The following is a 24,760-nucleotide window of genomic DNA, read 5'->3' as shown; positions in this document are numbered from 1 at the left end:
AGAAACAAATGGTAGGGTCATTTGCTAGTAGAAAAGAAAGCTGGGATTCCCCGTTTACTTTGCAAACTGAGGAGAAAAAACTGCTTTCCCCACTCGTGTCTGGGCAAAGGGTGTGCCCAGATGTTGGCAAAGGAACCGGACAAAATCGACAGCCAGCAGTTTTCTGTTCCAAACAATTAGCTCCTCTACAGTCCAGAGGGAAGCTACTCCTGAGGACACTCAAGGTGACAGCAGAAGTGTTTCTCTTTCTGCTTGGCCCAACTGTGCCTGAGGGCAGATGGATCCAGACCTTGTAAACATTCAGCTAGGTGTAACATAACCAGAAAGGCTGAAGGAAGGCTCTTGGCCTTCCCAGCTTGAGAAGCAGAGGGCCTCCTGTGTACCTGGTGGTCTGCAGAGCCCAAAGCAGAGAGCTATGATGAATAAAATATTTTTATTGCTTTTCTAAAATAACTCCTTTCATATACAAGGATTCCTTCAGGTAGGTCCTCTATTATCCTAAATGCTCTTTGGTCATGAGCAGGTGAGGATCTATTTAGCCAAGATAAGTGGCTGTCTCAGAGTTTCCCACAGGGAAAATTGAAATCTGATTATTTTCTTTTCTTCATGTAGTCTCTAGGTTGAGAACTCCAAGTAGTAAGAGGCACAGGATAAGGACGGGAGAGACTGAGCATTTTTGAGAGGATACTCCTCTGCTGAATGCCACTCTGAAGGGAAAGAAGAAGTCAAATGGCAATTTCCAGTCCATTTTCGGTTGGCCCCTTGGAGGCTCTGGCTTCTGGGTAATGTCCACAAAGTTCACAATAGTTGTCAAAGATACTTCTGTAACTTGTTGAGAATCCTACAGGAAGAAAGTCAATGGCAGGTCAGCGCTTGGTACCCATTCATATAGCACTCTAACTTGGCTATTATCATTACTTTTCCTGAAGAGAGAAATTAATTATTTTAAGCAAGATATACCTTTATCTCATATTGGTCCTATGTATTTCTCTTTCAGTGAGACACAAGGAAATGAATATCTTAGCAACAGTCAATGATAGCAGAACTGAACAGTTAACACCTACCCAAACCCTGACTCTAGCTTCCCTTAGCTGGGGAGCTGCCTGATATCAGAGAGGCCACATGGCAAAACTGCTACTCTTACGTGCTTAGCAGCTCTACTCTATCAGAAGCCTCCAGGCTCTGAAACAGTACATATGTACAAGTGGAAGTAGTAGTAGCAATTCTATTCCTTCTCAAATGGCAGAAAGAAAGGTCACTCACAGACTCTCAGGGTTGGAAGGATCTTTCCAACCACCCACCGATTCATGTCAAATACAACAGATGTTCCTAGAAGGGATCTTGTCAGACTGACTCAAGTATCTGACCTAACAGATGTAGCTTTGGTAGATATAGCTGCAGCCTGATGATGTCTGGAATCATGTTTATCTAAAATGAATTCCCTTTGTTTTGACTCAGCTCAACAAGCAAACTTTTGATTATAATTTTTGGACAATAAATAATTATTTTGTTAAACTTGAAAATTTTCTTCATTCACCGTCCTTCACTCTGATGAACATATTATGCATTTGCTGTGGTCTTTGGCAACAGTAAGTACTAAGCTCTGGGAACATAATTTTGCTTGGAATAACTCTCCTAGGGACTGCCACTTGTTTGTTTTTAGAGACAGGATCTTGCTCTGTCACTCAGACTGGAGTGGAGTGGTGCAATCATCGCTCACTGCAGACTTGACCTCCTGGGCTCAAGTGATCCTCCTGCCTCAGCCTCCTGAGTAGCTAAGACTATAGGAGTGCACAACGACACCTGGCTAAAATTTTTTTTTTTTTTGAGATGGAGTCTCACTCTGTCACCCAGGCTGGAGTGCAGTGGCACAATCTTGGCTCACTGCAACCTCTGTCTCCCAGGTTCAAGCGATTCTCATGCCTCAGCCTCCCGAGTAGCTGGGATTACAGGCACCCACCACCATGCCTAGCTAACTTTTTTGTATTTTTAGTAGAGACAGGGTTTCATCATGTTGGCCGGGCTGGTCTCGAACTCCTGACCTCAAGTGATCCGCCTGGCTCAGCCTCCCAAAGTGCTGGGATTACAGGTGTGAGCCACTGCTCCCGGCCTGGCTAATTTTTATTATTATATTTTTTTTGTAGGGGCAGTTGTCAGTGTTGTCTATAAGTTGATTTAATCAATGTGCTATTCTAACTCATTTCAGAGCCAGATGCATAATATGTGCATCAGAATGAAGGAGGGTGAATGAAGAAAATCTTCAAGTTTAACAAAATAACTGTTTATAGTCCCAGGAAAATTTCCATGTTCATTTTGCTATGTTGCCCAGGCTGATCTCAAACACCTGGCCTCAAGTGATCCTCCTGCCTCAGCTTCCCAAAGTTTGTTTTTAAGTGGGTCTGGAGTTAGTCCCGTGCTAATCTTGCATTCAAATTAATTCTTTAGTTTTTTTTTTTTTTTTTTTTTTGAGATGGAGTCTTGCTCTGTCGCCCAGGCTGGAGTGTAGTGGCGCGATCTCGGCTCACTGCAAACTCTGCCTCCCAGGTTCACGCCATTCTCCTGCCTCAGCCTCCCGAGTAGCTGGGACTACAGGCGCCTGCCACCACACCTTGGCTAATTTTTTGTATTTTTAGTAGAGACAGGATTTCACCGTATTAGCCAGGATGGTCTCGATCTCCTGACCTAGTGATCCACCCACCTCAGCCTCCCAAAGTGCTGGGATTACAGGCGTGAGCCACCGTGCCCGGCCTTTTTTTTTTTTTTTTTTTTTTACATAGTAAGGCTCATGAGGGACTTGGCGTAGGATTAATATAACTTCTGAGGCACTGAAAGAACCACATACATTACAAGGATGGCCAGCCCAGGCTGAAGCTGCCGAGGGATTCCTAACTCCGGCCAGGCATTGAAGACTGGCTGAGACTAATCAGAGAAAGAAAATGGGTAAGAACTTATTCCCTATGAATAAGTAATAAACTTTCTTTTGACTTAAACTTACAAAAGGATTTAGTATTAGGACTTTAGTTTTCCTTCAGGAATTTTATAATGGGGAGAGGACATATATTCAATTTTTGGAGCAAATCTTCACAGCTGACATTACTGAAGCATGTTAATATTGTTATGTAAACCCACTGCAAAATGCCTGGTGACCTATACTGGCTGAAATGGTGAGAAATACTTTGGGATGGGAAATGGAATAGGGAATGATTTTTCAGCTATGGGTTCAGTGTCATCTAGAAGTTGATTGAATCAATGTGTTATTCTAACTTATTTCAGAGCTTTTAGGAGGGGGGCAGATTTGAAACTGCCCACTAGCAGTCCCAGGAGAATTCCCAAAGGAGCTGTGGTTGGAATTGGGATAGTGGTCTCATGATGGAAGAGTGTGGTATTGAACATTGCTATATACCCAAATCATATCCACCTAGTGTTAATTAGTAATAAAACTGATATCTGATTATCTTTATCTGACTCCTTTTAATTGGTTTCAAACTTAGGCAGGGAAAAAGAGTATCATTAGCCTCCTCGAACTCCCAAATCAGGGAATTTCTGTAGCCTTGAGGTCACCCCATACCCAGAATTGAACTCTAAGGTAACTATTAACCCAAGAAGGCAACCTTTAGGCCAATGTCTGCTCAAGTATATATATTAATATCTTTATAGTGGTGTTTCAGTGGCAGAGAAACCCCACATGACAAACATTGTTCAAACTGAGTTGTTCTTTCAGAGGCACCCAGAATATGTGCTCATTAAGAGCCACTACTAGATTTGAAGACAGCAGCATAAAGACGTGTCTTCTCCCTCTATATCTTCAAACCATTCCAATCCAACAAGAAACAGATACAAAACTCCATGTTCACTGGAATGGGGAGACATCATAATATGCAAAACCAGAAAGCAGATGGCAGCAAGGTTTAACAGAGGGAAAGAAGGCCAAGCCTGAAAGTTTTCAGAGACAAGACACAAGCAGATTTTCTCTGTGGAACTCTCAAGACTCAGTGACAGGAGGTAACAGAGGAAGGGTGAGGGATGGATGGAAAATCATTACTAAATGATATCCCTTCAATGCAATCAGGCAACTATTCCTTTTCCCCCTCAACAAGAGACTAAACAACTTAAGCCAGATAAATTCTGGACTCAGGGACATTGGGCATAGAGAAGGTCAGAGTGAGGCATGGAACGAAAAATGGAGAATTATCCCTTCTCTAATTTAGCTCTAAAATGCTTACGGATAACTGCTCCACAGTGAAGGCCACAAGTCAGTCAGTGTCACCCACAATCACAGAGCTTTCAGTCAGCTTAACAGCTTACTCTTATTTTGGATAGAGAGTTGAAGATTGACAAACATGGGGAAAGTTTCTCACAATAAAGAGAAAACCGTACCAAATGAACAGAATAAACAACTCAGAGGAAACACAGACAATGAAAGATGAAGATGCAAAGTTGTTAGTATCTTCAGGGATACATGAAAAAAGATACTATGAAAAGAAACAGAATAAGGAAGAGCTTAGGTATTAAAAATCTGATGGCCAAAATAAAAAATGCAGTAAAAAGGTTAAAAGATAAAGTTGAGAATCTTTTTTAGGAAGAACAAAAAGATAAGGAGATAGACAACAAGAGAAAAGAAAAAGAAATAGAGATTCAATCTAGCGACACCCTAAGAGATGAATAGGAGTTCCAAAAAAAAAAGAGATCGGAGAAAAGAGCGGGAAGGAAATTATTAATCATGTAATAATAATAGAAAATTCTCAGAACTGAGTTTCAGAGTAAAAAATTTGGTATAATCAATGAAGAAAAGATCTACTCAAGGTATAAACTTGTGAAAACTTCAGACTATCAAGAATAAAAAGATCTTAAAATGGCCTCTGAACAGCAATATTGGAAACTAGAAGAAAGAATGCCTTCAAAATTGTAAGTGAATCCGGCCACTGCACTCCAGCCTGGGCGACAGAGCGAGACTCCGTCTCAAAAAAAAAAAAAAGAAAAGAAAATAATTTTCAGTCTAGAATGTTACATCTAAACAAATGATCATTTAAGCATAATGATGATGATGATGTTTGAATAAAGATATTTTCAGACAATGTGAACTAAAGAAAAAAAAATACTTTACATGCATCTTCCCCCCAAAATTATTAGACTCAAACTCCATAAACACAAGAGAATAAACCAAGAAAAAGGAAGAAGTAGTTCCAGTAAACAGTGAATCAGTAAACTAAACAAGTTAAGAATAATACCCTAGTTGGCAGTACAAGAAAGTCCCTTGACAACTGCAGGGCAGCAACTAGTCCACACTACATCAGGTTATGGGATTATGGGGGTCTCCATGAAGAAAATATGTAGGAAAATGTGGAACTGATAGATAATATGGCACGTTTAACTGTTTGAAAAACTGCATTGAGAGAAATTTTACAGAGCTGTTGAACAGTGTGAGAAGCCTTAGCTATTAGTTCAAAGAAAACTAAGAGTGAAATAGGTAATTATTAATTTCAGAAAATTGAATACTTGCTGCAGCATGCATATTTACATAAACATCATGATGAAACATTGAATACTGATTTAATAATTTGATGCAAATACACTGGGAGAGTGGTGGGAAGGGTCGGAGGAAAATAACAGAGCTGAACTGACCTACAAAAATAGAAAGTCAATACATTATCTCAGAAACAGGTAAGTCAAGGATAACTAAGTGTTCAACGGCATAGTAGGGTGACTATATTAATAACAATATATTGTGTATTTCAAAATAGCTAGAAGAGGAGATTTTAAATGTTCCCAACCACAAAGAAATGACAAATGTTCAAGGTGATGGGTATCCTAAATACCGATTTGATCATCATATAGTGTATGAATTTATCAAAATAACACATGGATCCTTGACTCCTTCCCCCTCAACCTCCACATCTACACAGTCAAGTCTTATCTGTGGCATCTCTAAATCTGAATTCTGTCACTTCTCAAAGCCCTCCAAACTCCCACCCAAGTTCAGGCCTTCAGTATCTGCTGGTGAATTTCTACACAGATTAGAACTGATCACCTCAGCAGTACCTCACACCTTCTATGGATGATGTCTGTCTGCTTCACCTATCTATACCTAGTTCCAGGCATGGTACTTGGCACAGAGTAAGCACTCAATAAAGATTTTTTTTTAAACAAATGAGTGGAGATATTTTTTTGGAGGTAGGGAACTAACATACTAAGAGATTAACAAATCACAAAGTAGAAAGTATGTCACAGCTATTTAAGAGTTAGCAATTACAGATCTATTTGATCCTTTTTCCTTCCCATCACATGGTAATTAGGATCTTAATGGTTGTGCTTAATTAATTAATGTATTTATTAACAAATATTTCAAATGAAATGCTTATTCTGCATTTATTTTTAAAATTGCTTCCATAATTGTATAGAAGTTTGGAGTAAATGCAGCCTAGTAGATAGTCCAATTAAAAGAAGCTTAAATTGCACTTACTAGGTAACCAGGTAATACTAAATGTTACTGACCTATTTTATTTTTATTTATTTATTAAGACAGAGTCTCACTCCGATTGCCCAGGCTGGAGTGCAGTGGTGCAATCTTGGCTCACTCCAGCCCTGACCTCTCCTGGCTCAGGTGATTCTCCCACCTCAGCCTCCCGAGTAGCTGAGGTTCAGGCATGTGCCACCTCGTGCAGCTAATTTTTTGTATTTTCTTTTTTTTAGTAGAGATGGGGTTTCGCCATGTTACCCAGGCTGGTCTCAAATTCCTGGACTCAGGCAATCCACCCACCTCGGCCTCCCAAAATGCTGGGATTACAAGTACGAGCCATCACGCCTGGCCTATTTTATTTTTTGAGACAGGGTCTCACTCTGTCACTCAAGCTGGAGTGCAGTGGTACAAACATGGCTCACTGCACCCTCAACCTCTTAGAATCAAGCAATCCTCCCACCTCTGCCTCCCCAGTAGCTAGGACTACAGGTGCATGCCACTGGGCCCAGCTAATTTTTTGATGTTTTGTACAGATAGGGTCTCACTATGTTGCCTGGGCTGGTCTTGAATTCCTAGGCTCAAGTGGTCCTCCCTCCTCAGTCTCCCAAAGTGCTGAGATTACAGGTGTGAGCCACTGCACCAGCCTATTGATCCGTTTTAGATTTTGAATTTTAGTATCACATGAAGAACAAGGTTCTTTGAGTATATTCAGTGTGTTTTATTTTGATTCTCAAGTCTAAAGTTTTCCCATTTGTGTTTTAAAAGTTATAGATATGCAAAATTAGACAATTCACTGTTTATTTAGTGTGTGCAACAGGAAGAGCATTGGGGAAAAATAACTCCCTCAAAATCTGGTCACCTCATTTCTTTTATCAAGACAGACAAAAGATACATAGCCCAGTCAATACATTTCATTTACTGTGGGTCCAGTTCTGTTATGTATGGTTGACTTACTTTATTTCTACTTTAAGCTATAATATTTCATGATGTTTACTTAAGAAATTACCACCAGCAATTTGTTTTAACACTTTGTAAAGTTCAGGTGGTTATTTGCTTCAATTCAATCTACAGTACAATAAAATCCTTTGTACCAAAATAAGATTTACTTTGTAACAGCATGAAGAGCTTGGATTAGGTTACGTTAGGCTTTGGTAATAAGAAGTACACCCAATATATTACATCTGTATGATCACAATTTTTAAACCATTATATGTTAATATCCTATGTAAAATCGGTACAAATAAAAATTATTCAAGAAAAAGTTGTGGATACTATCTTTTAGGTGTGTTTTTGTAGCTGCATTCAGACTATCAATTATAACAAATTCATCTTTGGTACAAGTGTGTAACTTATTAATGAGCTGTAAGTGTTCCTTATTTTACATATACAAGAACTTTATCAGACACATATATTACAGACTCAGGCATGTGCCACCTTGCCCAGCTAATTTTTGTATTTTTTTTTAGTAGAGGCAGGGTTTCACCGGGAGGCTGGTCTCAAACTCCCGACCTCAGTGATCTGCCCGCCTCAGCCTCCCAAAGTGCTGGGATTACAGGTGTGAGACACTGTGCCCGGCCTCTCATGTTTTCTTAAATGTCTTTTTGTTTGGTTTTAATATTTTTATTGAGGTACAATTTATAAACAATAAAATATATACATCTTAAGTATTTAGTTCAATGAGTTTTGCCAATTATATATGCTTTATAGCCAATACCCAAAAGCAAGGTCTGGACTTTGTCCATCATTTCAGAGGTCCTTCGTGTCCCTTTCCCAGAAGTAGCCACTTTCTGACTTTTATCATTAAAGATTAATTATTATTATTATTTGTGTGTGTGTGTGTGTGTGTGTGTCTGGCTTCTTTCCCTAAAGATAAATGTTTCTGACATTCATCTATGTTGTTTTGTGTATCAGTAATTCATTCTGTTTTACTGCTAAGTAGTATTCCATTGTGTGAATGTATTGTAATTTGCCCATTCTCCTCAAGATGGATATTCGGGTTGTTTCCAGTTTTGAGTGAGTATGAATAGGGCTGTTATAAACTTTCTTGCACAAGCCTTTTTTGGGGCATATGTTTTAATGTTTCTTGGGTAAACACCTAGGAGTAAAATTGTGGATTCATACGGAAGATGCATTTGTAAAAGTTTAGACCAATTTTCATTTCTACTAGCAATGTATGAGAATTCCAGTTATTCTACGTTCTTGGAACATGATTGTCAGTCTTTTTTGTTTTAGCCATTCTTGTGGGCATGAAGTAGTAGTGCACGGTTTTAATTTGCATATCTCTAATGATTAATGATGTTGAATACCTTTCCATGTTTATTGATCAATTATTTATCTCCATTTGTGAAGTATCTGTTCAAATCTTTTTTTTATTTATTTTTATTTTTTTTATTTTTAAGATGGCGTCTAGCTCTGCCGCCCAGGCTGGAGTGCAGTGGCGTGATCTCGACTCACTGCAACCTCCGCCTCCTGGGTTCAAGCAATTCTCGTGACTCAGCCTCCAAAGTAGCTGGGACTACAGGCATGCGTCACCATGCCCGGCAAATTTTTGTGTTTTTAGTAGAGATGGGGTTTCACCATGTTGGCCAAGCTGGTGTCAAACTCCTGACCTCAAGTGATCTGCCCACCTCAGCTTCTCAAAGTGCTGGGATTACAGGTGTAATGGTCCTGTGGGTATCTTTCCAAACAACACAGGAACTAAAAAATGTAATTGAATGTTCTCATTAATACAGTTTCTGGTAACCTGAGTGTTGACCCCATTTCTAGGTAAAGAGAAGTAACTTGCCCAACCCTGTTGTGAGGGAGACTCAAAGGTATTTTACTTCTGACCTAAATGTAGTCTCAAGTTTACTTCATTTCTGGGATGTAAGTACAGTGCAAGGTAAGAATTTAAATCTGTTTGATTTTCATTATAAGTTACTAAATTGGCATGCCAGTTTATATGTGAATAATTTCACTAGGACCTAGTCATTTCTAAGTAAAATGAAAATACCGTGTTTTTAAACTTCTATAGCTAAGGATTGGTTCAAACACCAAGGCAGATGCTAAAGCTCTCCTAAGGCACATAATAAACAATAGGTATATGTTTGCTACAGATTAAAAGTGTTCATTTAATGGGGCAGATACAATTAAGAACTGGTGACTATAAACTAGTCACAGCGGTAACTTTAATCACAATCAACAGACTCAGGGACTCATATAACTGTGTGGCTGACAGACTGAACAATTATGGAAGGTGTTTTCTGTGGTTGAATCAATCAGAATAGTAATAATGGTGGGATTACTGAAAAAAAATTAACCTGTACTATAATCTGGGGTCAGATTTTTTTTTAAAAAAGGATATAAGCTGTATTCATGACAACACGTTAATTTCAGTAATCAGGCAGGGTGCATAGACTTGACAATTAATTATGTCAGCTCACTTTAAACAAACATTGGTTGCTAACATAAATTGACTCTTGGAAGGTAAAAAATGATTTGGTTAACAAATGGCTGATAAAACAATCTAGGCTTTGCAAGGCTTAGTGGTCCTTTATGAGCCATGACTTACCCGTATGGACTGGCACTGGTATAGGAATCGAACTCCTGATACATGAGCTTGTGGGTTAGACAGGAGACCTACATATGCCCATAATACCTGGATCTCCAGGGAAACTGGTATGAGACAGCAGGAAGTACAGATGATAGCCTGCAGAAGGGTAAAGAAGCATCTGCTTGAATTGCCTGATGGTTGCCTATAGTCAATCACCATGCATTAAGCCGTTGTTTCTCAAGCATTATTCAGTAATAAGGAAGGCAATGTAGCTTAGTGGAAAAACACAAAAGTTCACAATAAGACTATGTTATTATTCCTGATCCTTTTTTTTTTTTTTTAGACAAAGTCTCACACTGTCGCCCAGCTGGAGTGCAGGGGCGCAGTCTCGGCTCACTGCAACCTCTGCCTCCCAAGTTCAAGCGATTCTCCTGCCTCAGCCTCCCGAGTAGCTGGGATTACAGGCATCCACCACTACATCTAATTTTTTTTTTTTTGTATTTTTAGTACAGACAAGATTTCACCATGTTGGCCAGGCTGGTCTTGAACTCCTCACGTTGTGATTCACCCGCCTCGGCCTTCCAAAGTGCTGGGATTACAGGCGTAAGCCACCACGCCTGACCTTCGATCTTTTTTTTTTTTTTGAGATGGAGTCTTGCTCTGTTGCCCAGGCTGGAGTACAGGGGTGTGATTTCAGTTCACTGCAACCTCTGCCTCCTGGATTCAAGCGATTCTCCTGCCTCAGCCTCCCCAGTAGCTGAGATGCCTGCCACTACATCTGGCTAATTTTTGTATTTTTAGTAGAGACAGGGTTTCACCATGTTGGTCAGTCTGGTCTTGAACTCCTGACCTCAAGTGATCTGCCTGCCTCAGCCTTCCAAAGTGCTGGGATTACAGGTGTGAGCCACGGCACTTGGCTTCATTGATTAATTTAGATAAGTTACTGAGTAACTGGCTTGAGCAGATCATGTGGCTAAAGTAAAGGACTTGAACACAGGAGCAGTGTAAAGTCAAAGAAGATGATACCTAAGGGTTAGATTATGAAGTGCATCCAAGTAGTCTGTTTGGAAGCCATCAGAGAACCTCGAAAGTTTCTAGAATAGAAACATGGTATACCTAATGCAGTACTCCAGGAGGATTAATTGCAAGATGCAGAAAGGCATATCATTCTATATGGTTTTGATTTTTAACCAGATAATGCATTTTCATGCAAATGATTGTAAAAATATAAATTTTTATAATTACAACAGAAAGAGCACAATTTTAACCTCATGAAAGTCTGTGCTGACCAAATATTCAAGAATATAAAATATTTGAAATACATGATGAGATTTTTGAACAACAGAAATCTGTAGATTATCTGCCTTCAAATTTTTTTCTAAGTAAGGAAAATACATTAGGTATTTTAAACCTAACCTGAAATTACTTCAGGCTGGGAACAGTGGCTTATGCCTGTAATCCGAGCACTTTGGGAGGCCAAGCAGGAGGATCACTTGAGCCCAGGAGTTTGAGACCAGTCTGAACAACATAGTGGGACCTTGTCTCTACAAAAAAATCAAAAAATTATCTAGGCATGGTGGCATATGCGTGCGGTCCCAGCTACTCGAGGGACTGAGGTGGGAGGATCGCTTGAGCCCAGAAAATTGAGACTGCAATGAGCCATGATCATGCCACTGCACTCCAGCCTAGGTAATAGAGCAAGATCCTGTCTTTAAAAAAACAAAAAACAAACAAACAAAAAAAGGCCAGGCACGGTGGCCCACGCCTGTAATCCCAGCATTTTGGGAGGCCAAGGCAGGTGGATCACAAGGTCAGGAGTTCAAGATCAGCCTGCCCAATACGTTGAAACCTCGTCTCTACTAAAAATACAAAAATCAGCCAGGTGTGGTGGCAGGCGCCTGGTAGTCCCAGCTACTGGGGAGGCTGAGTGAGGCAGGAGAATCCCTTGGACCCAGGAGGTGGAGGTTGCAGTGAACTGAGGTCACGCAACTGCACTCTAGCCAGGGCAACAGAGTGAGACTCCATCTCAAAAAAAAAAAAAAAAAAAAAAGGGGGCTTTGAGTGGGCATGATTTCTTATACTCTTCCTTCTATGACAAACGCATTATCTATGGAGACAAGGCTGGTTTTAATCTTACTATCCATGATTTACAAAGGGGTAAAAATGAGTCTTCAACAGAAAGCGTATTTCTCTCCTTACTGAAATGTTGCAGTGCCTGTTGAGGATCCTGGTCCACCCTCCTTTCTGGGCTGGGTCAGCATTACCAAAGATGGCAACATGCTGCGGTCTGGGCCTTCCATGAAGAGTCTGATAAATCTCCTGCTGCAAGTAGCTGCAGTCTGCCTTCTTCAACCTGTAATTAAACACCATGGAGGCCGAAGTCTGATGCTAACATAATAATATACCCATATTAGTACTGTATATTAAACCAAACATTGGAAATATTATAAAATAGACCAGAGGGTATAATCCTTAGTAGGTATTAATGACTGCCAGAAAACTCTTAGCAATATTAACACTATCTAGAGTAAAACACTTCCTGATTTAGCATCTTCCGAAGTCATTAAAAATATAAAAGTTACCATATCAGCATATTCCCTACATATTCCCAGTGAAATTGCAGGAAATGATGTGGAAGCAAAGAACTACCTGAGCTTGCATCCAGATATTGCATTCACTCCAAACTGTACCTCATGTCTGTTAACAGAGCAACTTCCATTACCCTGGCTCCGTAAGAGGGTCATCCAAAGTGGAAAAGTGATGATCAAGGACATCATAACAGAAAAAAAAAAGGAGGCAGCATTGTAAAATGTGTGTTCTCATTCTTCCTTAATGCTATTTATTTTGTATTACTATCATAGTGTGCAAGTCACAAATTTGTTTTTTTCTCAAAAAATCACAGAGAGACAACTACGATTCCAAAAATGATTAACCATATATTAGTATATAAGTACCTCATTAAAACGAACAAAAAATTTCTCACCTTTGGCTAGTCTAACATAAGTTTGAAAGCCTTTGCCACTTTTCTCATTAGGTTGCAACAGGCCACCCAGCTCTAAAAAGGATACTGAATAACTTACATCACCAGTCAGAGCCAAGAGTGGCTTCCCAACTATATAGCCAGGATTCCCACTTCTAGGACTGGTGATAGAAGCAGCTGTGCTCTGTTGAAAAGCCTGCAGAAAGAGTGAAGAGAAGTCAATTATGGAGGTAAGCATGCTTTCCCACCTCCCACTGCTTGGCTTCACCATACCCTTCCTTAAGGCAACGCAATGCAATAAGTGAGCTACACTGAACGCTCTGGCTTCTTTCCACAGTGTAGCATTTTGCTTCTTTCACTTTTCTTAACTCACTAAAATAAATCCTTCATGATCTGAATATTGAAATTCACAATATGCTGCTTTTACCAAGGATTACAACCAAGAATCTACTAAGGATCCCTTAACCCTGTTTCTCAAAAATTACTAGCAATTTAGCAATAATAACACAGCCTGGTTAAAATCTGAAGATTTTAAATGTAATTTTAAAAATACATATTTTAATTAACTATAGATGTTCCAGAGATGAGTTCTGAGAGACACAGCAGTTGGTTGATCACCTGAGGGTAGAGTTGAGAAAATCTATGCTGGGTTCAAAAAGAGGAAAGAAGTAGCAGAAAGCCAAATGGCGGTGATTAAGACTGAACACTCAGATTAAGTGGGAAATGAATAAAATGCTGACTGCCCAGAAATATGAGAAAAGCTAGTTACAGAATTTTTGTAGGTGTTGGCTGAATTTATGATTCAAAATGACTATAAAAAAAGTTTTGATTTGAGATTGAAGTCCTGCTTTGTTGGGGGCCAGATAGAGAATTGGAGAAAATGTTAATGAGTAAACACTTGTAGAATAACTACAACTTGTAGTAAAACTATGGAATATTAAATGTTGAGGCCTCAATTGACAGAATGAACTAGGCCTTCATATTCTTATTCTATTTCACATGTATTAGAAAAGCAAAGGAACTATTTCTAACCCGATATTTCTTCCCCTCTAAATCCCCTATGAGAAAAGGGCCCTAACCCTGAAATGAAGGATGAAGTGTTGCTGTAAGGAAGCGCCTGGCTCAACAGTCAGGTTGGTTTGTCCCAAACTGACAGAAACCTTCTGGATTCCAAAAGTCCCATTGGTCTCTATCTCATAGGTGACCTGAAATGAAAAAAGAATCAATTAATAAAAAATAGTTATTGGGCCAAATATGTTCAGGACAGAAAATTTTCTGTCTTCAAGGGTGTTTTTATAACTAAATGAGGTAGACTGAAACAGTAATATTAAAAATACCAAACACAAATACTATGAAAGATAAAGATGATTTCATATTATATTTGTATATGAAAAAGAAACTGCATAGAGCCCTTTAAAAGGGTTTATGGGTAGGTGAGTTTATGGTAGGAATTGAAAGGGTAGAAAAAATAAGTTGATTATGGGCAGAGGAAGGCAAGCAGAAACAGGCAGAGGTGAGCATGAAACAGAAATCTGATTTACTTGACTCTCACAATATTTCAGAATTAATAAAGATAGTTGCTGGGGATACAACAATTGAAAGTAACCTTAAATTTCTGAGCATAGTCTTTAAGAAGATGCCTTAAGAAAATTCTTACTTTTTTAGCTTAGATTGTTTAGAGAAGAGAGGAACAGAAGTTGATTAATCTACTTCAGACTTTCAGATGATACTGACTGTGTCAAGAGAAGATGTGGTCAGTCAGTAAGAATCAGTAACAGACTGCAGGCGGGCAACGGAAGAGGTGTCAGAAATAATTTTAATGTCCTGGACCTGAAATACTGGAGGATGTGGTGATGGAAATAACTGAAACGTGGTAGGGAGGATAACGGGCTCAATTATTGACAAGTTTAATTTCAAAATTGTTGGGAATTGTTGAAATTCACAGTATGCTACTTTTAACAAGGATTACAACCAAGAATCTACCAATGCAACAAGTTTGCATTCCCAACATTGTTAGAGAATGCAGACAAAATTCAGTGGGGTCAGTCTGACACTTAATGGAAGATGAGGCACCTCTGGCAGTGTTGATCAACATACATCAGTCCAGAATCTGAGGTCAGTATCCCTACCTGGGAAACTACATTCTGACAAGTGTTTCCAGCCAACAGAGGAGCATTAGCCTGTGAGGTAAGTATTACAGGAACCTGGAACTAGCAATGAAAAGAAGCAAACAGTTAACTAAAACTGAAGGCGGTATTTTGTCTTGTATCTATTAATAGATATCATGCTAAGGTAAGTATTTTTCCTTCTCCTTGACCACCCTCTTTCTCTCTTCTTCCATCACCAGCCAACAACTTAAATTCAAAAGTCTTTCTAAACCAGCACTTCTTAAAACTTATTTCTCAGAACACTAGTTCTATTAAATATAAAACAAGGGTTCCATAGTCAAATAATTGTGAGAAATACTATATTCAGTATTCCCCTTAAAGATTAATAAGGCCCTCTAGCAAATTAAAGACTCCAGGTGGGGTGAGATGGCTCATGCCTGTAATCCCAATACTTTGGGAAGCCAAGTCAGGAGAATTGTTTGAGGCCAGCAGTTCAAGACCAGTCTGGACAACACAGCGAGATCCCCATCTCTACAAAATAGTAAAACATTAGCTGGGTGTGGTGGCACATGTCTATAGTCCCAGCTACTTGGGAGGCTGAGGTAGAAGGATTAGCTGAGCCCAGGAGGTTTAGGCTGCAGTGAACCGTGACCGTGCCACTGCACTTCAGCCTGGGTGACAGAGCAAGACCCTGTCTCTAAAAAAAATTAAGAAGCCCACCCTAAATATAGTTTATTTAACCCAATGTTTACAAACCTATCTAACACTTTATGGATCCTGGTTTCATATGAGGCTATTAATTGTATAGAACGTACTTGCAAAAGCACCATTTTAGATCTACTTAATTGTTTGCTATATCACGCTTACATTTATCTTTCAATAGTACAACTTAGACTAAAATTGCCTCAGATGCAGAGGAGCCAAATATTCTTTTTCCTTTTTCCTGGTACAACAGCATCATACCTCCATATTCTGTGGATCAGTCATGCCTCTTGGAACCTAGGAGAACAGCAGGGACATGAGTGTGCATCTACCTTACCAAAAATCACCAGGAGCTTATGGTTTCACACTACTAACAATAGACTTTGGTTTTTTTAGGGGGAAGGGAGAAGTCAAAATATTAGAATGATTTACTTCCTCTATTCCACCTGACTCTTCTTTACACTAAAATGCCAGGAAGTGGAGCCAGACAGGAGGGTATAGACTGTGAAGCCTGTCTACTCTGACAGAGCTCTACTGAATAGCAAAAGCAAGAAGTTTGGTGAAATAAGTGTTTTCCCCCTTCCACCCTCGCAAGCCGATCCCATTAGTGAGAAGGGTGATGATCTCTTATCCTGGATATATATCCCCAGTTATTGCATTTGTCTTCAGATATGGTTTCCAGCCCCTCTGTCTTTTACATGGCTCCTGGGGATTCTGACTTCTAGTTCAATGCTCTTTCCACAACCCACAACAGTGAGAAGCGTGTTCGCTTCAACTTCATCGTAGTGACAGTGTAGGGAGAGAAAGGACACCTACCTTTAAGACTGTGAAGTTATAGTAAGAGGCAGCATTGAGGGCTGAATCCAAGGTACAGCTACTAGCCAGGTTCTTGAAAAAACGAGTGCAAGTTGTGCTTTTACTCTCTAGGAAACCTTAAACACAAATAGTTAACAGAGTGGTACATGAGAAAGCCTGTTTTAAACTGAATGAAAAGGTTGGTACTTTTGCTCCGGATTCACCTGCAGGATTGCTTTCAGCACAGAGTCCCGCAGCTCCAACTCCTGCAGGTTGTCTCAGCAAGCTTATTACAGACCACTTGGGGAAGTAAGTAAGAATGGGGTCCCCAGCCTGAATAAAATATAAAAGAAAATTGGTTCATAGTGAGACTGGACTAGACGACAACAGAAAAGAAAGAGTAGAAACAAGGTTAACTCAAGGGCATGATTACGTGGACAGTACTGCCCTCCAAAGAGCTGACAATGGTTTAGCTAGCTGCAGGGTAGTGCTGCAAAGATACCCTGTCAGCTGTCTGCTATGAGAGTGAAAACCAAACCAAACAATCCCATCCCCTTCCCCAGGCTCACCCTGTAGAAAGACGGTGGTGATTGAGTTTGGAATGTTGAAGTGAATGATTCGCCTCCAAACTCTGCAGCCAGGTCCTGGAAGTTGGTTGCATTGACCTTTTGAAGCTTCTGGAAATAGTTTAATTTTGCTAAAATGTTTTTTAAAAGAAAAGGGAAGTTTAGATAAAAGAAAAATATGCCAAGTAACTAATTTAAAAAAATATTTTAATTGAAGCATAATATACAAGGTACAAATCTTAAGTGCAAACTCAAAGAATTTTTACAAATTTATATACTTATATTACCACTACTTAGATCAAGTTACAGAATATTTCCCCAGAAGGCTCCCAATCAATACTCCATCTCCAGAAATAACAATTCTAATTTCCATCACTTCTTAATTTATTCACAAACTACTAACTGAATTATTGTTTTAATAGGAAGATCTGAGATAAGAATATGGTCAATGAATGCCAGTCAGCTTCAAGTCACTGATGGCCAAGAATGTGTATGATCAGCAATTTGTGATGAAAATAGGAAGCTCAGCCAGGCGTGGTGGCTCAGGCCTGTAATCCCAGCACTTAGGGAGGCTGAGGCGGGCGGATCACCTGAGGTCAGAAGTTTGAGACCAGCCTGGCCAACATGGTGAAACCCGTCTCTACTAAAAATACAAAAAATTAGCCAGGCATGGTGGCAGGCACCTGTAATCAGAAGAATCGCTTGAACCTGGGAGGCAGAGGTTGCAGTGATCCGAGGTCACACCACTGCACTCTAGCCTGGGCAATAAGAGCGAAACTCCATCTCAAAAAAAAAGAAAAGAAAATAGGAAGCTCGATAATGCTCATGTCTGCCCCATATCAAATGAGTCTCTAACAGAATTGCACTATTTCCATAGGAACATGGAACAATTAGAGACAATTATGACAATTATTTGATCTGTCCTTCCCAAATCTTCCTGCTTCCTCTAAACTTCAACTGACCAGTCCTAACAATGTTTCTCTCTCTCAAGTTCATAGATTTGTTGCATTTTATTCCTTAAGCCTTATAATTCCTCCATTCAAGATTTTAGATACTTAAAAAGGGTATTTTCTGGAACAATTCTATAATTTCTATGATAGCAATGTATAAATCTACCCAAACTCCTGCAGTCTTCTCTTTATGGCACTTTAGAACCAGTAGAGAGATGTAGGAAAAGGGCTGTGATGCTGTCCCCTGCCCAGAGGATGGCAGGTGATTGACAACACTCTGTCTGCTTTACTACTCAGGTGCTAAATTGAAAAAAGAACATTGGGAAACATGCCCCTTGCCAGTTTCATTCTTCATATAATTAATGGTCATTTGTACAGAGTAAAAGAGGTTACAATACTTGCATCATTGAAAGCAAATGAGGATTCCACGTTAAATGAACCGGACCTTTATCCTCTGTGATAATGGATAACATCTTAATTATCTGACTTTTCAGCTCCTGAAAAGTCAGCATGAATGTAGCTCTCAATTCTGGGGCCTTTCAGACTATTCACTCTCCACGCATCTCCTAGATCCTTCTTATTCAAAGTGGGGTACACACATTAGTAGCTCAGGGATCACCTGGGAGCTTCTCAGAAATGCGGACTCTCAGGCCACTCCCCAGACCTGAATGAAAATCTTCATGTTAACAAGATCTCCAGGTAATGTGTATGCATATTAGAATCTGAAAAGCATTGCTCTGAAACAGGTGATGCTGATGCTGCTGGTCTATGGGCCACTTTCCACCTCTGATCTGAAATCTTCAAACCCTAACGCTTCCAAGAGCTATTTTAACATTTCCTTCGGAACTCATACCCTGAAAACCACATGGAAGAGATATTTACCTCATGTAAAATGCAGTTATTTGTATCTTTATAAATGAAATAAAAGTTAAAGTTACGCTAAGAAAGAAGGTGAACTGAGATGGCAAAATATCTATCTAGCTATTTTTTCATGGCTTAAATGAATAAGAGAAAGTTAACATTTTATCTCTCACTTCGGTGCAAAGATACTGGCGGTAGTGATGATAAATATAGGCTAAGTAGAATTTTTGCCTAAAATTTCTACCATCATAGATGATATATTACACCTAAAAGAGCTTAAAGGTATTTAGACTTCTATTACAATTTCAGATGTCAAAGGAAACCTACAGACCATCTGACCTAATCCCATGAGGAAATTTTGATCCTCAGAGGTAAAAGAGTAGCAAAAAGCCAGAGCACCAGCTTGCAGAGCCGAGAGTAGACTGCAGACTCCTATTCCTGGTGTTTTTCCCCACTCCAGTATGCTGCACAGACTTTGACTAAAAACATAATTTACTGATGATCATTATCAGTAGATACTTTTTTTTAAATTTTGTTTTATTTTGGAGACAGGATCTCACTCTGTTGCCCTGGCTGCAGTACAGTAGCATGATCACAGCTCACTGCAGCCTCGAACTCCTGGGCTCAAGCAATCCTCCCACTTCAGCCTCCCAAGTAGCTGGTACTACAGGCATGCGCCACCACACCCAGCTAATTTTACTATGTTTTGTAAAGACTGGGTCTCGCTATGTTGCCAGGATTGGTCTCGAACTCCTGGGCTCATGCAATCCTCCTGCCCTGGCCTTCCAAAGTGCTGGGATTACAGGATGAGCCACCAGGCCTGGCTGTACCAATAGATACTAAGCACCATGGGGAAACAAAGATATGGTCCATCCTTTCATGGTGTTGACAATTTACCTGGAAAGATATGATGTTTACATAAACTAATAACAATATAAGAAATCCTATAGGTTCTAAGAGGGTGACTCAAACAAAATGCTTTAGAACTTCTGAGGATGGGCTTACTTCCAATAGATGAGCAAGAAAACACTCATGGGAAATACAGGTATTTCAAAATGCAGAAAGAAAAAGGAACTATAGAGTCAGAAAGAAAAGCAAATACAAACTTGGGAAAAATACAGGGCATATCTTGAGGACAACGAGTAGATGAGTTCGGCCAAAGCAGAGGGTCAAGCAGAGAGTAATGCTAAAAGAGCCAGGAACACTGAGTTGGATCAAATAGGAGATTTGACTGGCCAGCTAAGAAGTTGGATGTTATTTTACGGGAAGTGGGAAGTAATGGAGGTTTCTGAGTAAGGAAGCAACATAATGCAATGTTATAGAAAGATTAATCTAGTGAAGTGATTCTCCATAGCTGTGTATACTTTGTGTATATGCTATGTGTATATATGTGAGGAAGGTGGGCAAATAATCAGAAGCAAAGGGAAACTTTTGTCTTTTTCAGACTAAACATGAATGTACACCCCAGCCTCATTCAGGGAAAAGTTCATTGATGTAATGAACCATAATTACTATTGGAAGTGGCCATATTCCTCCCTCAGGTGGTGTTGGTTAAAGAAAGTTCAGATCCACTGATCCCGAAGGAGTGTGCAGGATGGTATGGGAGGCAGGAGTGGGGATCAAAAGCAGGGAGCCCCAGGTAGGTGCCATTGCAATAACCCTGGAGCATGATTATAAGGCTGGATTTAAAAGGCAGTAAAATGTTTGGGAAAGAAGAGACAACATTACCTTTTTTTGAGACAGACTCTCGCTCTGTCACCCAGGCTGGAGTGCAGTGGTACAATCTCAGCTCACTGCAACCTCCGCCTGCCTCCCAGGCTCACATGATTCGCCTGCCTCAGCCTCCCAAGTAGCTGAGATTACAGGTGCCCACTACCATGCCTGGATAATTTTTTGTATTTTTAGTAGAGACAGGGTTTCACCATGTTGGTCAGGCTGGTCTCAAACTCCTGACCTCAAGTGATCTGCCCACCTCGGCCTCCCAAAGTGCTGAGATTACAGGTGTGAGCCACTGCGCCAGGCCACAACCTTATCTTAAAATGAAGTATTCACCTTGTTCCCTTTACCCTATTATGATCTAAATAACCACAAGGCTCCTGATAACTGCTTTCAAATTCAAGGCCCCTCAAACCAAAAATTGGTTGTTTTCTGAGACAAATATAGTTTTGCAAATCTTATTAACAGACAGATGAAATCAGGATGAGGTGACTTCCAGGATGCAAGAGACCTTTAAATCCATTTTGTGCAGGAACATTATTTTGCTTCATAGACATTTTAAAAAGATAGATTAGCTTAACATCTTTAGAAATGTTATAGCCATCACCAGCAAATTTTTAAGTCCACTCACCATCCCCAAAAATAATCTCAAATCTTTATTGTACTCTACAGTTGTAGAGCACTTTCGTATACAAAGCCAATGATACTATTTCTCACTTTGTAGTTGAAGAAACGGGCCTAGAAATGCTAAGGGATTTGCCCAAGTCTGTATAGCTGGTAAGGAAATGGCAGGACTGAGATCCTAATCCAATGCTCCTCCTACACTGTTGCCTCATGAAATGAAAATAAGGTTGGCATAGACTCATTTGTCAAAGATATTCATTCAAACATTATTTGGTGCTTACTATGTGTTAGGCACTGGGGATTCAGTTAGTACCCTCATGGAGATTGTAGTAAGTGGGGGATATAGTCTATCTGTGATTATCTGAGTTAAGAGGAATGATTAAAAGGATTGAAATTAAAGCTATTTATGAGTTTTCTGATCCGCAGCCAATAGAACATAAAATGTTGCAAATGTGGCTGGTTCACGGTGGCTCGCACCTGTAATCCCAGCACTTTGGGAGGTTGAGGCGGGCGGGTCACGAGGTCAAGAGATCAAGACGATCCTGGCCAACACTGCGAAACTCCGTCTCTACTAAAAATACAAAATTTAGCTGGTCCTGGTGGCACGCGCCTGTAGTTCCAGCTACTCGGGAGGCTGAGGCAGGAGAATCACTTGAACCTCGGAGGTGGAGGCTGCAGTGAGCTCAGATCATGCCACTGCACTCCAGCCTGATGACAGAGGGAGGCTCGGTCTCCAAAAAAAAAAAGAAAAAAAAAAAAGAAAAAAAAAGCAAATGTATTCAGTAATAAGAAAGAAAAGGCAGAAAGGGGTAGAGATTCAAAGGACAAAAGAAAAAAAAGTTTAAAAAAGAAGGAAATGGAAAAAAAGGCCAGAATAAAAGCCAATTCTCAATAAATGTTAGACCAAGCTTGTCCAACCTGCGACCCACCGGCCGCATGCAGCCCAGGACGGCTCTGAATGCAGCCCAACAACACAAATTCATAAACTTTCTTAAAACACTAAGAGTTTTTTTGCTGTTTTTTTTTTAAACTCATCAGCTATTGTTAGTGTATTTTACGTGTGACCCAAGACGATTCTTCCGATGTGGCCCAGGGAAGACAAATGATAACACTCCTGTGTTAGCAAATGAGAACAGCCAACATGTTTCTACTCACAGTTGTTCACATGTACACAAAACTGCCTGATTCCATTAGAATCCATGAAAACTCTTGAAGGAAATGGGGAATTACTCCTGAAGATAAGAGAGTTGTCTACACAAACCCAGCTTGAAGACCTGTGAGGAAAGAGGAAGGAGAAGATATATTTAGAAGGGGCGGGTGCCCCTTCTAGAAGAGTGCCCTAGCAATATCGGCCAGATGCCAAAGAGAGGACTCCTTGGACACCTATAGGACGACACGAAGGTCTTATTCTACTGGCCAGCCCTGCTCTAGAGAATCAGAAAAGGCAGTTCCTAGGAAAAACCAAGGGAATGTCCTAGGAGTGGAAGTAGGGGCAGGAGGCACAAAGCCTAACTCTTCTTACATCCAAATGTTACCCATTGTAGGCTCCAATCCCTTTAGGATTCCATCTGAGCAACGAAGCTCACCTTACACTGCCAGGAAGGCAGAAGGAGAAGACTGTCCTTGGATGGAGAAGATAGCAGTCCCTGTCGCAGCAGCAATTTATATCGCAGGCGCCAGGAGTCAAGTCACAGACACAGATCGGTAAGACTATGAAAGGACAACACAGACTGAGTGGGATGAGGATCCCCAAACTCTCCCAGGTGCTCACCCTCCTTCCGACTGCCCCACTCCTGCTTTGTGGCAGTTCAACTTTGCTCACAGAATTTTAGATCTCACAAGTAAGTTTCCACCCCCACAACGTTTTCCCTCACCTGGGAAGAGGTCCACAGTCCTATTCCCAGGCGCCGACGGGGTCACGAGAGTAGGGACCACTGTAGAGATCCCAGGCATTGCTGGGCGAGTTGCAGTCGCCTCTGAAGAGGACTGGAGGGTTCCGCCAACCGTTCCTGGCTGCAGGTCCAAAGACGTGGGCACTGCCCCTGATGGGGAGGAAGAGGGCTGGGGCCGGACGCCATCGGGGAACATCAGGAGGAACACTTGCAGGAGCGCGAGCTGTGGGGTGCGCATGGGGCAGTCAAGGCCTGCAGGTCCGACGTAAGCCACAGCGGTATCCAGACGCGTTGCCAGAGCGTGGGTGGGAGGAGTCGCATAGCGTCTGACGACATCCGCGTGCCTCTTCTCATTGGCTAATGAGAAGAATGAGAGCTCTTCAGCCAATCGAAAGTGGGGTTGTTACAGCTCTTTCAGTGTCCTTCGGTCTGCGCCCTCTCCTTAACGTGAGCCGGGGCGTGCCTTCGTTGCCTGGCAACCGCCAGTGGAGAAGGAGCCCTTGCGCCTTCGCTCCGCTAGGTGGCGGTAGGAGTTCGGCGGACGGACAGGTTCCGCGCCCACTTCGCGGCCCAGAGGACTGAGCCCGCCCTCAGTGCAAGGAAATCCCAGAGGCCAGAACTAGAATTGCAAATTTTTTTTCACCCCGGATTCCAATGGTGAGAAACCCTTTCTATGGAAGAATAATGTTCTCAGGTGGGGGAAACACACCTAAGGTCACATACCTTAAAAAACAGTCTCCGCTAAATATGGCTTTTTTATTTTTTTGAAAACACATTAGAAATAATGTTCATTCAGCTCCTTACATTTTAACATTGACAAATTTTAAAAACCCTAAATAAATGCATCAAATCATTAAAGATGGACTGCATGTTTTTGTTAGAAAAAGTAGTGAGAGAAAAATAAGAAAAAAGGATAGGAAAAATGTGAGAAAATAGGGAGAGAAAGAATAAAAAAAAAGAAACATTGTCTAGGACGTGAGAAAATAAGATGGAGGAATGGAAATAGAAGATTTTTTTTCCGTGTTAATGGCAAATTTTTTAAACCTCTCTAAGAGGTGTTTGTTCTTCCCAGGAATGGCGTGCCTCTTCTGATTCCCCACAGCAGCGCGGGCCATATGACTTTCCTACAGCATTGGAAATGTACCGTAGCTGCACTGTCCAGCATGGTAGTCACCGGCCTTATGTGGCAATTGTGCGCTTGAAATGTGGCTAGTGTGACTGAGGAGCTGATTTTTTCTTTTTGAGACAGAGTTTTGCTCTGTCACCCAGGCTGGTGTGCAGTAGTATGATCTCAGCTCACTGCAACCTCTGCCTCCAGGATTCAGGTGATTCTCCTGTTTCAGCCTCCCGAGTAGCTGGGATGACAGGCACATGCCACCACGCCCGGCTAATTTTATTTTTATTTTTATTTTTATTTGTAGAAGAGATGGGATTTCACCATGTTGTCCAGGCTGGTCTTGAACTCCTGACCTCAAGTGATCCGTCTGCCTTGGCCTCCCAAAGTGCTGGGATTACAAGTGTGAGTCGCTGTGCCTGGCCTGAATTTTTAATTTTTAAATTGTAATTAATTCAAAGTT

General features: G+C 40.7%; 1 protein-coding gene across 1 annotated transcript; it reads right to left on the bottom strand.

Annotated features, from left to right (window-relative positions):
• Positions 1–414: 414 nt before the first annotated feature.
• Positions 415–23,505, bottom strand: LOC105478481 (tectonic family member 3). The gene is made up of 14 exons (XM_071069393.1): positions 23,166–23,505; positions 22,878–23,001; positions 22,447–22,565; positions 17,144–17,271; positions 16,799–16,907; positions 16,596–16,711; positions 16,041–16,076; positions 15,099–15,179; positions 14,049–14,174; positions 13,059–13,165; positions 12,639–12,734; positions 12,189–12,342; positions 10,008–10,145; positions 415–841 (listed from the first exon to the last, which is right to left on the bottom strand). The coding sequence occupies exons 1-14, from the start codon at positions 23,419–23,421 to the stop codon at positions 605–607; spliced, it is 1,827 nt and encodes a 608-aa protein (XP_070925494.1). The 5' UTR covers positions 23,422–23,505; the 3' UTR covers positions 415–604.
• Between the last annotated feature and the right edge of the window lie 1,255 nt (positions 23,506–24,760).

The sequence above is a fragment of the Macaca nemestrina genome, chromosome 9 (genome assembly GCF_043159975.1).
Source record: "Macaca nemestrina isolate mMacNem1 chromosome 9, mMacNem.hap1, whole genome shotgun sequence".
NCBI lineage: Eukaryota > Metazoa > Chordata > Mammalia > Primates > Cercopithecidae > Macaca > Macaca nemestrina.
The sequence above is the reverse complement of the archived record's forward strand: the minus strand, read 5'-3'. Positions and strand labels throughout refer to the sequence as shown.

Bases quoted from the DNA above. Each gene is read 5' to 3' on its own strand.
- LOC105478481 (XM_071069393.1), bottom strand. From the start codon at position 23,421: ATGCGCACCCCACAGCTCGCGCTCCTGCAAGTGTTCCTCCTGATGTTC. The intron at 23,002-23,165 runs GTGAGGGAAAAC...GTCCTTTCATAG, and splicing joins GACTGTGGACCTCTTCCCAG to TCTTACCGATCTGTGTCTGT. The intron at 16,712-16,798 runs GTGAATCCGGAG...TTTGTGTTTAAG, and splicing joins TGCTGAAAGCAATCCTGCAG to GTTTCCTAGAGAGTAAAAGC.